The following is a 12,162-nucleotide window of genomic DNA, read 5'->3' on the forward strand; positions in this document are numbered from 1 at the left end:
TGATAATCGGTTAAACATGCCATGATATGTAAGTTCGACTTAAAAGTTTACGGTAATTTAAGGTACTTCCAGAGCCGGTATTCAGGAACCAGCATAACCCAAACCGATTCGTATGGCCATATGACGAATAAATTACAACAGTTTTGAGTCCAACTTTGAAGCTTTTCGGGATTGTCATCTTTTATATCGGTTTGAATTTTAAAAATTCATCATCATGTAATTCGAGAATCGAAAGTCATAATTGGATGAAATTAATTGATTTTGTATATAAGTTTATTTTAATATGAATTATTGTTTCTGAAATTTGATTAGGCTTTTTTGAGAAAACGATTGAGCTTTGAGAAACGATTTTATACTGGAACCGGAATTCTAAAATCGGTATGGCCGAAGTCAGATAAATTCACCTGAGAAGCTGTACAGTTTACATTTGTTTCAAAATATTTGAAAATCAGTGAAGACATCTTTGAGAAATCATAGCACGAATGAAATTTTTAGGTTCCTTCTGAATCGAAAACTGAATACCACTAAAACTAAAAAAAGTTAATTTTTTTTTATCGACTATCCAAATCTGCTAACCCGATAAACCTGATTAATTTATGTGAAATAGATATTTTCATGCTAATCACCCTGTACCTCCGAAACCGGAAGTTTAATCTGACTAAAGAGCAAGATGTTTTATAGAAAATTGAAACTTTTCATTTGAATCTTAGATCGGTTCAGCCATCTACGAGAAGACACAATTTTAATTTCGTTTCACATATCATCCTGTAGTTCCGGAACTAGAGGTCGGAACCAAACATAATTCAGGAACTTTGATTGGAAGCATACGACTTTTCGTATGAATCTGAATTTGTAGAAAATAAATTTTCCGAGAAAATTGAGTGAAATTATTTGTCACACACACATTTGCTGATCTCGACGAACTGATTCGAATGGTATATGGATGTTATGTTCTTCCAGCATTTATTGCCGTAAGTAGTTTAAAACAATATAATTAAAATAAAATCTGCCATCATCTGGTTTATATATGTCATGTTCGAACGATTATGTTGCCAAAAACGAGCCGTGCTAAAATCGGTCCGAGGCTAATTGTCATGAAAAAGGATGCTTTCTTTTTGGTACTTGAAAACAATTGTATATAACAATATAAAAAATCGGGTTTTCCGTTGCTCCCAAGCATTTCTTTGTCATACAGCGCTTAAAACTCCTACTGCTGGAATAGAGGGGAAAGTCGTTTACACAAAAATTTCGATATCTCCGTTAAAAATGGACGGATCTATCTATTGCTTGTTGGATAGGTATTACCGTGCGGAATCTAAGTCTGAAAATATATTCTGTTTCCAAGGTCAATTGTGACAGATACTGTCAAAAGACTGAAAATTTTGACATAAAACTTCGTATAACTCAAAAAGTAAACATCCGATCTCAAAACCATTCAATAGCGTTTTGGGTGACGGGGAGACCTTCCATTTGCGACTAGTTTGATCAAAATCGGTCCAGCCATCTCTGAGACATCAACTTCTTAGTTGACAACACACATACAGACACACACACACATACACACACATACACACACACACACACACACACACACACACACACACACACACACACACACACACACACACGGACATTTGCTCAGTTCGTCTAGCTGAATCGATTGCTATATGTCATTCGGTCCTCCGGGCCTCAGAAAAATTTTCTAAAGTTTGAGCGAATTCTATACCTATTTTTATATATATAAAAAAAGGTAAAACATGATTTGTAGTCGTGGTTGAAAAGCAAAATCTTCAAAACTACAGGTACGATTATCTAACAAATTAATGTGTCTCAAAAAATGTCATTCAACATTCATCCAAAAGCAAACGAGTTCTGTATTGGTTTGGGCTGATTTGGCATCTTGTCATTATGGTAAAGCGGCTCAATAGTATTATAAGCAGGTAACATCTTTATTGTACCAAAAGACTGTAATCCACCAAACACTTCGTCTACCATACGGAAAGGCGACTGGAGACTGTGTGTGGAACAGAAACCTATTGAATTTCATCCGCATACGCCTTCTGGTTCCGGAGTTACAGGCTGATAAGTATAAAAATTTCAATTTCAAGACCGTGTTTCTACACATGACTAAGACAAAATTCTATTTCTTGAATTAGACAGGTCTAATTTTTCAATTACACAGGACTGGTTAGTTGATGGCCAAAAACATTGGTTTTGGGTATATCTGATCATAGTTTCCATTTCCGGAAGTAACGAAAAAGTGATTGTGTACTTCAAACCGGAGATCACTACAATTTTTCAGAAACGGTAGAACCGATTTTCACTAACTCAGATTCATATGAAAAGTATTGTTTTTTTCCATTAATTGGTAATGAATTTTGTCCGGATCTAGCTTTCGGTTCTAGAAATACAAGGTGAAGTGTGCGAGAAATTTCAATTCTTCATTAAGAGCGATAATGCAAAAAACGGTTTCAATATTATCAATTATTTCAATTTATAGATCATGTTAGTTACTCATCAAACAAACCGATTCCAGCTATACCGGTTTCCAGTTCCAGAAGTACTGAAAACAGTAGTAAAAAAAATCAAAAACAGATTTTTCTTTATTTTCTCACAGACGCTGAGTCGATTTTCACTATCGCTTTGACCAGAGCAGCCAAATAAAAATCGGTATTTCAAAACGAAAAATCTTTTCTAAATCTGGGATGCATGAACTAAAATCTTGGTGAAACATTTGAAAATGTGTCAGTTTCTCGAAAAAATCATAGAAATTTTTTCTAAAATGCGATAAAATCTGTGATCTGGGACACAGAATCTGTTTAGTAAAAATGTTTGAAAAACCTGTAGTTTTACAGAAAGAACTGTGAATAAAGTAACCTTGACTAGAACTCAAAGGAAAGGTTTAACGGTTTATAATCCGCTATTGAATTGTTCTCGGGTCCGACCTCCGGTTCCAAAAAAACTGTTCTAAGGTTAAAAAGGTTATGCGAGTTTATACCTAAATAAATAAAGGATGGTTTTTTTGAAAAGAAATACAGGATTCGATTTTCAAAAAATAACAAAACATTGAGGAAATTTATTAAATTTTTATTGGAATCGACAGAATGATCAATATAATTTAATGTTTGAAGATGATATCATGCAAATGTTGGCCGGGTTTAGGAACAATTTTGGCTCACCATATCGGCCGATATTTCACGAATAATGCCACCGGCCTATAATCTACATCAACCAGTGACTTTTTTGGGATGCATTGGTAGTGTCAAGTTTGCTTGTTGACGTATCTAATTAAATGATTAATTTATAGAGTAAACGACGATTCTTGATTGAATTATAGATCAAACTGAACAATTTGCAAATGACACAAGACACGATTCACTCGTGATCGGTAAAAAACAGTGTTGCTAAAAAGATACCAGCAAAAAAAAACCTTAATTCTTGTTTTTATCCAAGATTCCTCGAAGTGTTTTAAAGTTTTCCCTTAGTAATATTTATGAAAAACATGAGTTATACGATAAGGATATCAATGCATCAATAGGTGGAGTAAAACAGGTTTGTGATATGTTGTAGCAAAAAATTGAAGAAGATTTTTGCACTCTTGGTAAAAAGAAGAAATAATGTACAGAAATAACGTAGTTTTATAGAATTCGATGGATTTAAAAATACTGAGATATTTTTCTTATAATTTTTGACTCAGTTTTATGAAGATATGCAAAATATTGATTTTGATTTTTTGCTATTCAATATTTTGCCAAACACTCTAAATAATATAAAAACATGTTTTAATCAACCTAGTGGTGTGATGATGCCTTTCTCGTGTGACTTGTATTTTCTACTATATTACTTCGAAAATATTAAAAAAAACTACTCATTGAATAGAAACATTGTTTGTTCGGGCGTTAGTTATTGTTGTTGCTATCTGCGATAAGGGGAATGTTATAGATTACAAACTGATTTTTTTGTCAACCTGATTTATCAATTCAGGAAGCATCGCAGCCGATAGTAACCCGGAGATACAACAAGGACTTGAATTACCGAGCTTCAATTTTGACAAAAGTCCCATTCACCGGACGAAGTGTAACGTCAGCCATAACTCGAACCTTCTTATCCAGATCACACGGTAACAGCCGATAGAATCCGAGCAGTTTGACCAACGTTGCCTTAACTTCCAGCAAGGCGTACTTCTGTCCAATACAGTTTCTTTCTCCAACGCTGAACGGAATGTAACTGTAGGGATGTCGTTTACTGCTGTTTTCCTCATTGAAACGTTCAGGATCGAATTTTTCCGGATCAGGAAACACCTCTGGATTGTGATGCATAGCATAGATCATAATGGCAATGTCAATACCAGCAGGAATTTTGGCTCCATCGATAACCATATCATCAGCCGATTTTCTGCCAATGAAGGGCACTGACGGATGAATCCGTAATACCTCCTTGATTGTCATGTCCAAATACTTCAGCTCCTGCAGCAAGCTGTAGGTTAACTCCGCATTTTTGAAGTCCTCCCCGAGTATCTGTGCCATCTCGGAAACGATTCTATCCTGTACTAGCGGATTCTGAGCGATGTGGTACGCACAGAAGCTGATGCAAGCCGTTGTAGTATCGTGACCGGCAAACATAAACGTATCCACCTCCTCTCGAACATCTGTATTGCTCAATCCATGACCATCCACGGAAACATTCAGCAGTATTTCCAGAAGTGTCATTTTACGTTTCCCATAGACATCCGTTTCGTCCAACTTTTGCTGTGTTAAACGTTGTGACTGAAGATCATTTTGAAGCTGTGTTTTCCGTTCCCGAATGACCATGTCGGTGAAACCGTGCAGCACGGATAGCGTAGCCTTTTGGCGTTGGGCAGCCTTAGATGCGCGGAAAAATATGCTGTACTCCCGAGTCATGCTGAATAACCGCTTGAATATAATGTTGGACATTCTGAAAAAAAAAACGTTGAACTGGGGATAAGTTTGGTAATTTGAAATAAATTGTTTCATACGAACTCTTTAACAGACTTCACGTAGGATGAGGTAGAATTATGCTGCGCATTTATTTTCACCCCCATGGCAGTTTCGGAGATGATATCCAACGTACAAAGGGTGACGTACTCGTAGATATTGAAATCACCTTTTCCAGAATGTTTCTGCAGTTTGGTGATAAATACTTCCGATTGTTGGTTGAATGTGGTCAAAAACTCTTCCAGAATCTTAAAATGAAACGCTGGGGTAATGATTTTTCTACGCAGAGCCCACTTTTTGCCCAACGCCGTAATCAGACCTTCGTTTACCCACGGTTTCATAAACTCGTAGATAATAGATTTCCTTATCGTTTTGGCGTGTATCACCTGCTTCACCACCATTGCACTGGTGACCAACAGATTCGGTGCGTTGAGAAAGTTTTGCATGATCATATCATTACCGTAGCGCTGATGCAATTGATTGAAAGCTTCGAAAATTCCGGGCGGCGTTGGATCCTTTCGGAAGAGATAACCCGAGCCCAGCACCGGCACTGCGGGAATGCTTTGGAATTTCGGCAGCTTGCGCTGAAGTTCACGAGACAATAACATGTTGCTAATCACCGTGGTGACCAACCAGATGAGCGACATTAAACATATTGAACATAGCAGTAGTAGAATCATGTTGAAGCGCTAACTGTTTCGTTAGATACAGGTCAGAAGGGTTAACCAATCGGCAATGAACGCACCGACATAAACTTTTGATAATTTGTCACTCAATCTACTGCGAATATGATCTGCCGGACAGCTTCTACTTACATTCACAGTTAGTGACATACTGAAGAACACTTTCGAAAGCGACCGTAAATTTGGGAGCGAAGTAATCAAATTTAACTGATGAGAGTACAGAAGCGCAGCGTTGATTAGTGACTGTTCAAAGCTGAGTTTACATTTGCTTCGGAAATTGCGTGGTAACGACGGCTTTGATAATGATTTTATCATGGCTCTTGCTGATTGATTAATGAAAGTTGCGGTCTCATTTCTTTACCTACCGGTTCATGAGTAAGCAAAATTATCAAAATGAAGGAAAATTCAAGAGAAATATCCAAAGCTAGGTTTTTAATCTGCCGGAAATTGAAATTTTACGTCTTCTCTTCAACGCAACATAAATGCACAACAGTTCAAGTTTAACTGCAAGTTCAACTTAGCAGCTCGAAATAAATAGCTGAACGGACTTTATGCAACTCTTACAGTAACTTTATATTTAAAGTGTAATGTCTTTACTGAAGTGTCGCACACAAAATTCCAACTCTTAGATAATCATTTTCAAAAATTTTCCTCTGCCGATTTGGCATCATATTTTGCTGAACTCAATAGTGAAATATGTTTAAATAAGCAAAACTTAACCGAACTAATGTTCAATTCTTCAAGGAAGAAGACGCCTGATAAAGATATTGAATACACACTAAACTTCGTTTGGTATTTTTTCATCATTTGACGAGTTTAGAACAGCCGAACTACCGAACATTCTCATTCTACTGATATATTAGAAAAAAAAACATTTGTTGACAGCAGTACCTTGAGGTACCGCTGTGATAAAATGTTATTTTTACTGAAAAAATTAGATACCGAGGTTGGAACAGCTGAGATCGGCAATCCAATTTAAGTAATTTTGGATTTCGGAACGACCTCAAACATCGTCTTCTTACTTCTACTCATCAAATCCGTTCCAAAGATACCCATATTATAAGAGTTTTCAGGGAATTTCAATAAATCGGAAGTCGTTATCTTGGAATTCAGAACCACCTCAAACATCGTTTTCCGACATGTACTCATCAAACCTGTTCCGAAAAAACCCCTTCTTCTTTTCTAATTTCTATGGTTGGCTGAACTGACAATATAATCACATCACAAACAGTTTCATATTACATGAATTTACATATTGTTTTTACATAAATTCTTATACACTAAGTAAATCTCTTAAGTCTATCTTTAAAATTATCTAATGGAAGGGAAAAGTCGGAAAAATCATAGACATTGTTAAAAATACAACACATCCCCCTTATGGGTTCGTTTTGTCCATAATCAGTACGTTGATGGTCAAGTCTTAAAAAGTTCCTCGATCTTAAAGTTCTAGGTGGTACGTTAATATTACCTCGAGAAATATGACCGATTAATAATTTTTCAATAAAAGCGGCCCTAAAGATATTCCTCCTTTTGGCAAGCGTGTCCATACCAAGCAATCTGCAGCGATCTGTATAGGATGGTAATTCTGTAGGGTTACGCCATGGCAGAGATCTTAGATCATAACGAATGAACATAGCTTAAACTGATTCAATTCGGTTAATCCAGACATCTATGTAAGGACTTCAAACTACAGATGAAGTTTCATGAACTGATCGCACAAGGATGAAGTACAGTGATCGAAGACAATATGGATCTTTGAACTCTTTCGCTATTTTGAATATGAATCCAAGATTTCGGTTGGCTTGAGCAATAATATGACAGTAGTGGTCTCTGAAGGACAGCTGTGTACCCAGTAGTACACCAAGATCTCTGACAACTGATACTCTCTCGAGACATTCTCCGGAAACAGTGTAGCTCCAAAGAACAGGCTTTTTCTTACGTGTGAAGATAACTACAGAAAATTTGGATACACTTAGCGTCAATCGGTTACGCGTACACCAATCCCAGGAAACATCGAGCTGTTTTTGCAAAACAATGCAGTCCTCTTCGAATCGAATGATGAGGAAGAGTTTTAGATCATCTGCATAAATAAGCTTACATACTGGTGGCAGGATAAAGCAAATATCATTAAAAAATAAAGAAAACAGCAAAGGTCCTAGGTTGCTGCCCTGAGGCACGCCTGACAAGTTGGAGAAATTATCCGACTCGTTATTTCTAAGTTTCAATGCAGTGAGTATATCAGCGTTGGTGAACTGAATGTTATTAAGGCTTAGTACACCACAAGGAACATCTCTTAGACCGGACTCCACATGTGCTGAAGTAGACCGAACAGTCTCAAAAACACTGGAAAAGTGTTTCGCAAATAGCTTGCAGATTTCACCAGACAAACTTGAACTTTCATTCCCAAGAGTCATCATGGAAGGAAGACCGTTCTTCTTGCGTTTGTTATTCACAAAAGACCAGAAACGTTTTGGGAAGCGATTATACGCCTTATAATTGTTGCTGGCATGAGTGAATTCCCGTTTGGTAGTAGGATTACATCGAATTGTATAGTGCCGAAGTGCAGCTGCTCTTAAACGTTTTAGTTGATGAAGATGATTTGACCAAGGTGGTTTTGGTCGAGGACGTGGGGCTGGTACATGTAGTCTAAACAAAAATTCATGCAAAAAATACATGCGGATTGAGAAAAATTTTCCGAGGCCCGAAGGGCCGAATTTCAGGTACCAATCGATTCAGTTCGACGAACTGAGCAAATGTCCGTTTGTGTATGTGTGTGGATATGTATGTGTGTTGTCAACAAAGAGGTCGAGATCTCAGAGATGGCTGGACCGATTTTTATCAAACTAGTCACAAATGAAAGGTCTCCCCGCCACCCAGAACTCTTTCGAATGATTTTGAGATAGGATGTGTACTTTTCGAGTTATACGAAGTTTTATGTCAACATTTTCAGTTTTTCGACAGTATCTGTCACACTTGATCTTGAAAACAGAATATATTACGCACAGTAATAGCTATCCAATAAGCCATAGATTGTTAAAATCCGTCCATTTTTAACGGAGATATCGAAATTTTTGTGTAAGCCACTTTTCCCCCTATTCCGGCAGTAGTAGTTTTGAGCGCTGTATGCCAAAGCAATGATTGGGAGCAACGCGAAACACGATTTTTTATACTGTTACATACAATTGTTTCTAAGTACCAAAAAGACTGTTGTCTACAGCATCCTTTTTCATGACATTGTGCCTCGGACCGATTTTAGCACGGTTCGTTTTTGGCAACATAATCGTTCGAATATGACTTATGTAAACCAGGGCTGACATTATGCATCTCGAATCGAGTTGCTCGAAACGATTATTTTTGAAGTCGATTCGACTGAACTGAGGCATTACGTATCGCTTTCGACCTCGTGATCGAGATCCTAACAATGTGGTACTACATTTCGACTGACGCTGCTCGAACTGTCATAACCAGAGATGCCATTTATACAGATTTATCTGTATTATACAGATTTTTACATGCGCATACAGATTCAATACAGAGTATAAATTTCTTACAGATTTCTTAAATTTAATACAGATTTATAGAGATTTCACAAAAAGTATTAAGGAAAAAATTAAACTATCTATTAGTATTTGAGCTATCTATTAGTATTTGATTGCAATGTCGAGATAAACGTTTAGGAATCAACGTACAAATCATTTTTTTAAATATATATTTTTGTGCAGATATTTAATGAAGAACACTGAAATTTATTTATATTAAAATTTGTAACTAAATTGAACTTAAAAGTTAGACAAGTCTTGGCATCATGAAACATTATTGCCAGACTGACAGTTGTATTACCTGACTCGATCCATCTCAACTTATGAAGTGAACATTTTCAAATTAGACAAGTATATGGCACCATAATTCAATTGTTGTTGATAGGAAAAAACTATAAAATTTCGTCGATGAATATAATATAAGATATGAAATTTAATCTACCACTCTATAACCATAATCTATTGCAATAACACCTTTTAACATAATTGTATTGTAGAAACTTCATTTTATTAGCGAATACAGATAAATACAGATATTTTATACGAATCAATACAGATTTTTCAATGAAAATATCTGGCATCTCTGGCCATAACATACATAGGTAAACAAACCCATATACATTGCAATCATGAAAAAAATTAAACTGAATTATTGTTCGAGTATTTTCGATTACATTTATTCAGTGCAAGTACTAAAAAGAAGCAAACTGTTTGTAATACTGCGGTTTTAAGTTGCCACACGAAATTAACATGAACACATTTCTGAAATTTAAATCAAGAAGCAGATTCGTTTCCACTCCATTTGAAAACGTAAAGAATTTTTTCAAGCGTGTTCTTGTACACAATTTATCGATGAACTTTTGAAATTATAATAAAAAAATTCTATATTTTTCATGTATTGTTTCAAGTCTAATACAATTTACGTCATCCATATGTGTAGTTTTAATCCAAGACTTTTAGGTTTTGCAGCTTTCTTTGTAGTATTTTATCATATTTATTAGGAGATATTGCTTTGGCTAATATACCAGGAGCAACCCATTCTTTGTAGTCTTCATAATCTATTTAGGTACTATTGAAGGGTCAAATACACGCTAATAGCACGAGATTGTGATGCTTTTGGCATATTCTAAATACTTTCAAGGTGTTTGGACAAATTTTTCAATTTACTTGTGTTAGATATATGGGTAAAAACATTATTTGCTCATTGTTATCGAGCGAATAAGCTTTTTCCTACAATCCGTTTGAGCGACGTTTTCATTCCACAGGATTCAGAAATTTTATTACAAACTACAGTTACTGGGCATAGGTTAGTTTCGACTTACTTTTGTTATTTTAAGTAAACACCACGCAGCTTTCAATTAATATGCTTTCTAAACAGTTCGACTTGTGCATAATATGCCAAACACACAAAATATATATAACGATATGCAAAACAATGCATTAAAATAAAGATTATCAATACTAATATGTTTATGAAAATCTAAAATGTTATCGATAACTACCTATATAAAAAAGAAACGTATTCGAAAACTCATAGTCGATAGTAATATGGCTTTCGACCATTTCTTATCGAGTTCAGTCGTTTACGAGCTCGATTGTTTTGGTTCCATAATGCCAAAACTTCTCGATAATCTAATACTTCTTCGAGTGAAGTCGAACGAAGCTCGATGATCGACTTCGAATCGAGAACCATAATACGAAACGTGGTCGATTCGATAAAATTTCAGTCGAATCGAGATACATAATGCCACCCCAGATGATGGCAGACTTTTTGAGTTGAAAGCAATTCCATAATTATATTGTTTCAAACTACTTACAGCAATAAATTCTGCAAGAACATAACACCTTTCAAATCAGTTCGTCGGGTTCAGCAAATGCGTGTGTGACAAATAATTTCACTCAATTTTCTACCTTTTTTCGAAGATGACTCAACCGTTTTCTACAAAATCAGATTCACATGAAAAGTCGAATGCTCCCAAACAAGGTTCCTAAATCGTGTTTGGTTCCGACCTATGGTTCCGAATCTACAGGATGATATGTGAAACGAAATTATAATTGTGTAACTCATTTTGCTCGTACATGGCTGAACCGATCTAAAATTCAAATGAAATCTAAGAATCATCTAAGATTCAAATGAAAAGTTTGAACTTCTGGCTTAGGGATACAGGGTGATTAGTATAAAAATGTCTATTTCACATAAATTAACCCGATAATTAGCAGATTTGGATAGTCGATAACCAAATAATCTTATTTTAGTTTTAGTGGTATCCAGTTTTTGATTCGGAAGGCACCCAAAAATTAATTCGCACTACAACTTCTCAAAGATGTCTACACTGATTTTCAACCATTTTGAAACAAATGTAAACTATACAGCTACTCAGGTGAATCTAACTGACTTCGGCTACACCGATTTTCGAGTTCCGGTTCCAGTATCGAATCGTTACTCAAAGCTCAATCGTTTTCCCAAAAAAAGCCAAATCGAATTTCAGAAACAAAAATTCAAATTAAAATAAACTTATAGTCCCATACAAAATTAATTATTTTATCCAATTCTGACTTCCGATTCTGGAATTGTAGGATGATGAATTCAAAGCGATATATAAGAATATCGCGATATATATGAATACCGGCTCTGGAAGTACCTTAAATTACCGTAAACTCTAAAGTGGAACTTACTTCGACATATCATGGAATGTTTAATCGATTGTCACACTTTTAGATTTAAATTCGATCCGATTAGCAGTTTCGACATTACAGAGTAATGAGTTATTAAAATCTCAAATTGCCGTTTAAAACGACGGTCATTAAAATGATGTCATGAAAACTGAAATACCGAAGAATATTCATGCAAAGAAACACATGCGGATTGATATTAAACGGTATCATCTCACTGCTAGGTGGATTAAGCACGTTTTTATACTTATAGTGGTTTTTACTACATCTCTAGGTAACCGGTTACTGGAAGTGATATAGAGAGTTTTTTAA

At 35.7% G+C, this 12,162-nt stretch overlaps 1 protein-coding gene across 1 annotated transcript; it reads right to left on the reverse strand.

Moving 5' to 3' along the window:
• Positions 1-3,108: 3,108 nt before the first annotated feature.
• LOC131429511 (cytochrome P450 4c3-like) lies at positions 3,109-5,771 on the reverse strand. The gene is made up of 2 exons (XM_058593681.1): positions 5,001-5,771; positions 3,109-4,935 (listed from the first exon to the last, which is right to left on the reverse strand). Exons 1-2 carry the CDS (start codon positions 5,633-5,635, stop codon positions 4,032-4,034), a joined length of 1,539 nt encoding a protein of 512 aa, XP_058449664.1. The 5' UTR covers positions 5,636-5,771; the 3' UTR covers positions 3,109-4,031.
• Positions 5,772-12,162: the final 6,391 nt, after the last annotated feature.

Source organism: Malaya genurostris, chromosome 2, assembly GCF_030247185.1.
Source record: "Malaya genurostris strain Urasoe2022 chromosome 2, Malgen_1.1, whole genome shotgun sequence".
Classification (NCBI taxonomy): Eukaryota; Metazoa; Arthropoda; class Insecta; order Diptera; family Culicidae; genus Malaya; species Malaya genurostris.

Coding starts and splice junctions, on each gene's coding strand:
- LOC131429511 (XM_058593681.1), bottom strand. CDS start 5,635: ATGATTCTACTACTGCTATGTTCAATATGTTTAATGTCGCTCATCTGG. Junction 4,936..5,000: donor TACGTGAAGTCTGTTAAAGA/GTTCGTATGAAA, acceptor TTTTTTTTTCAG/AATGTCCAACATTATATTCA.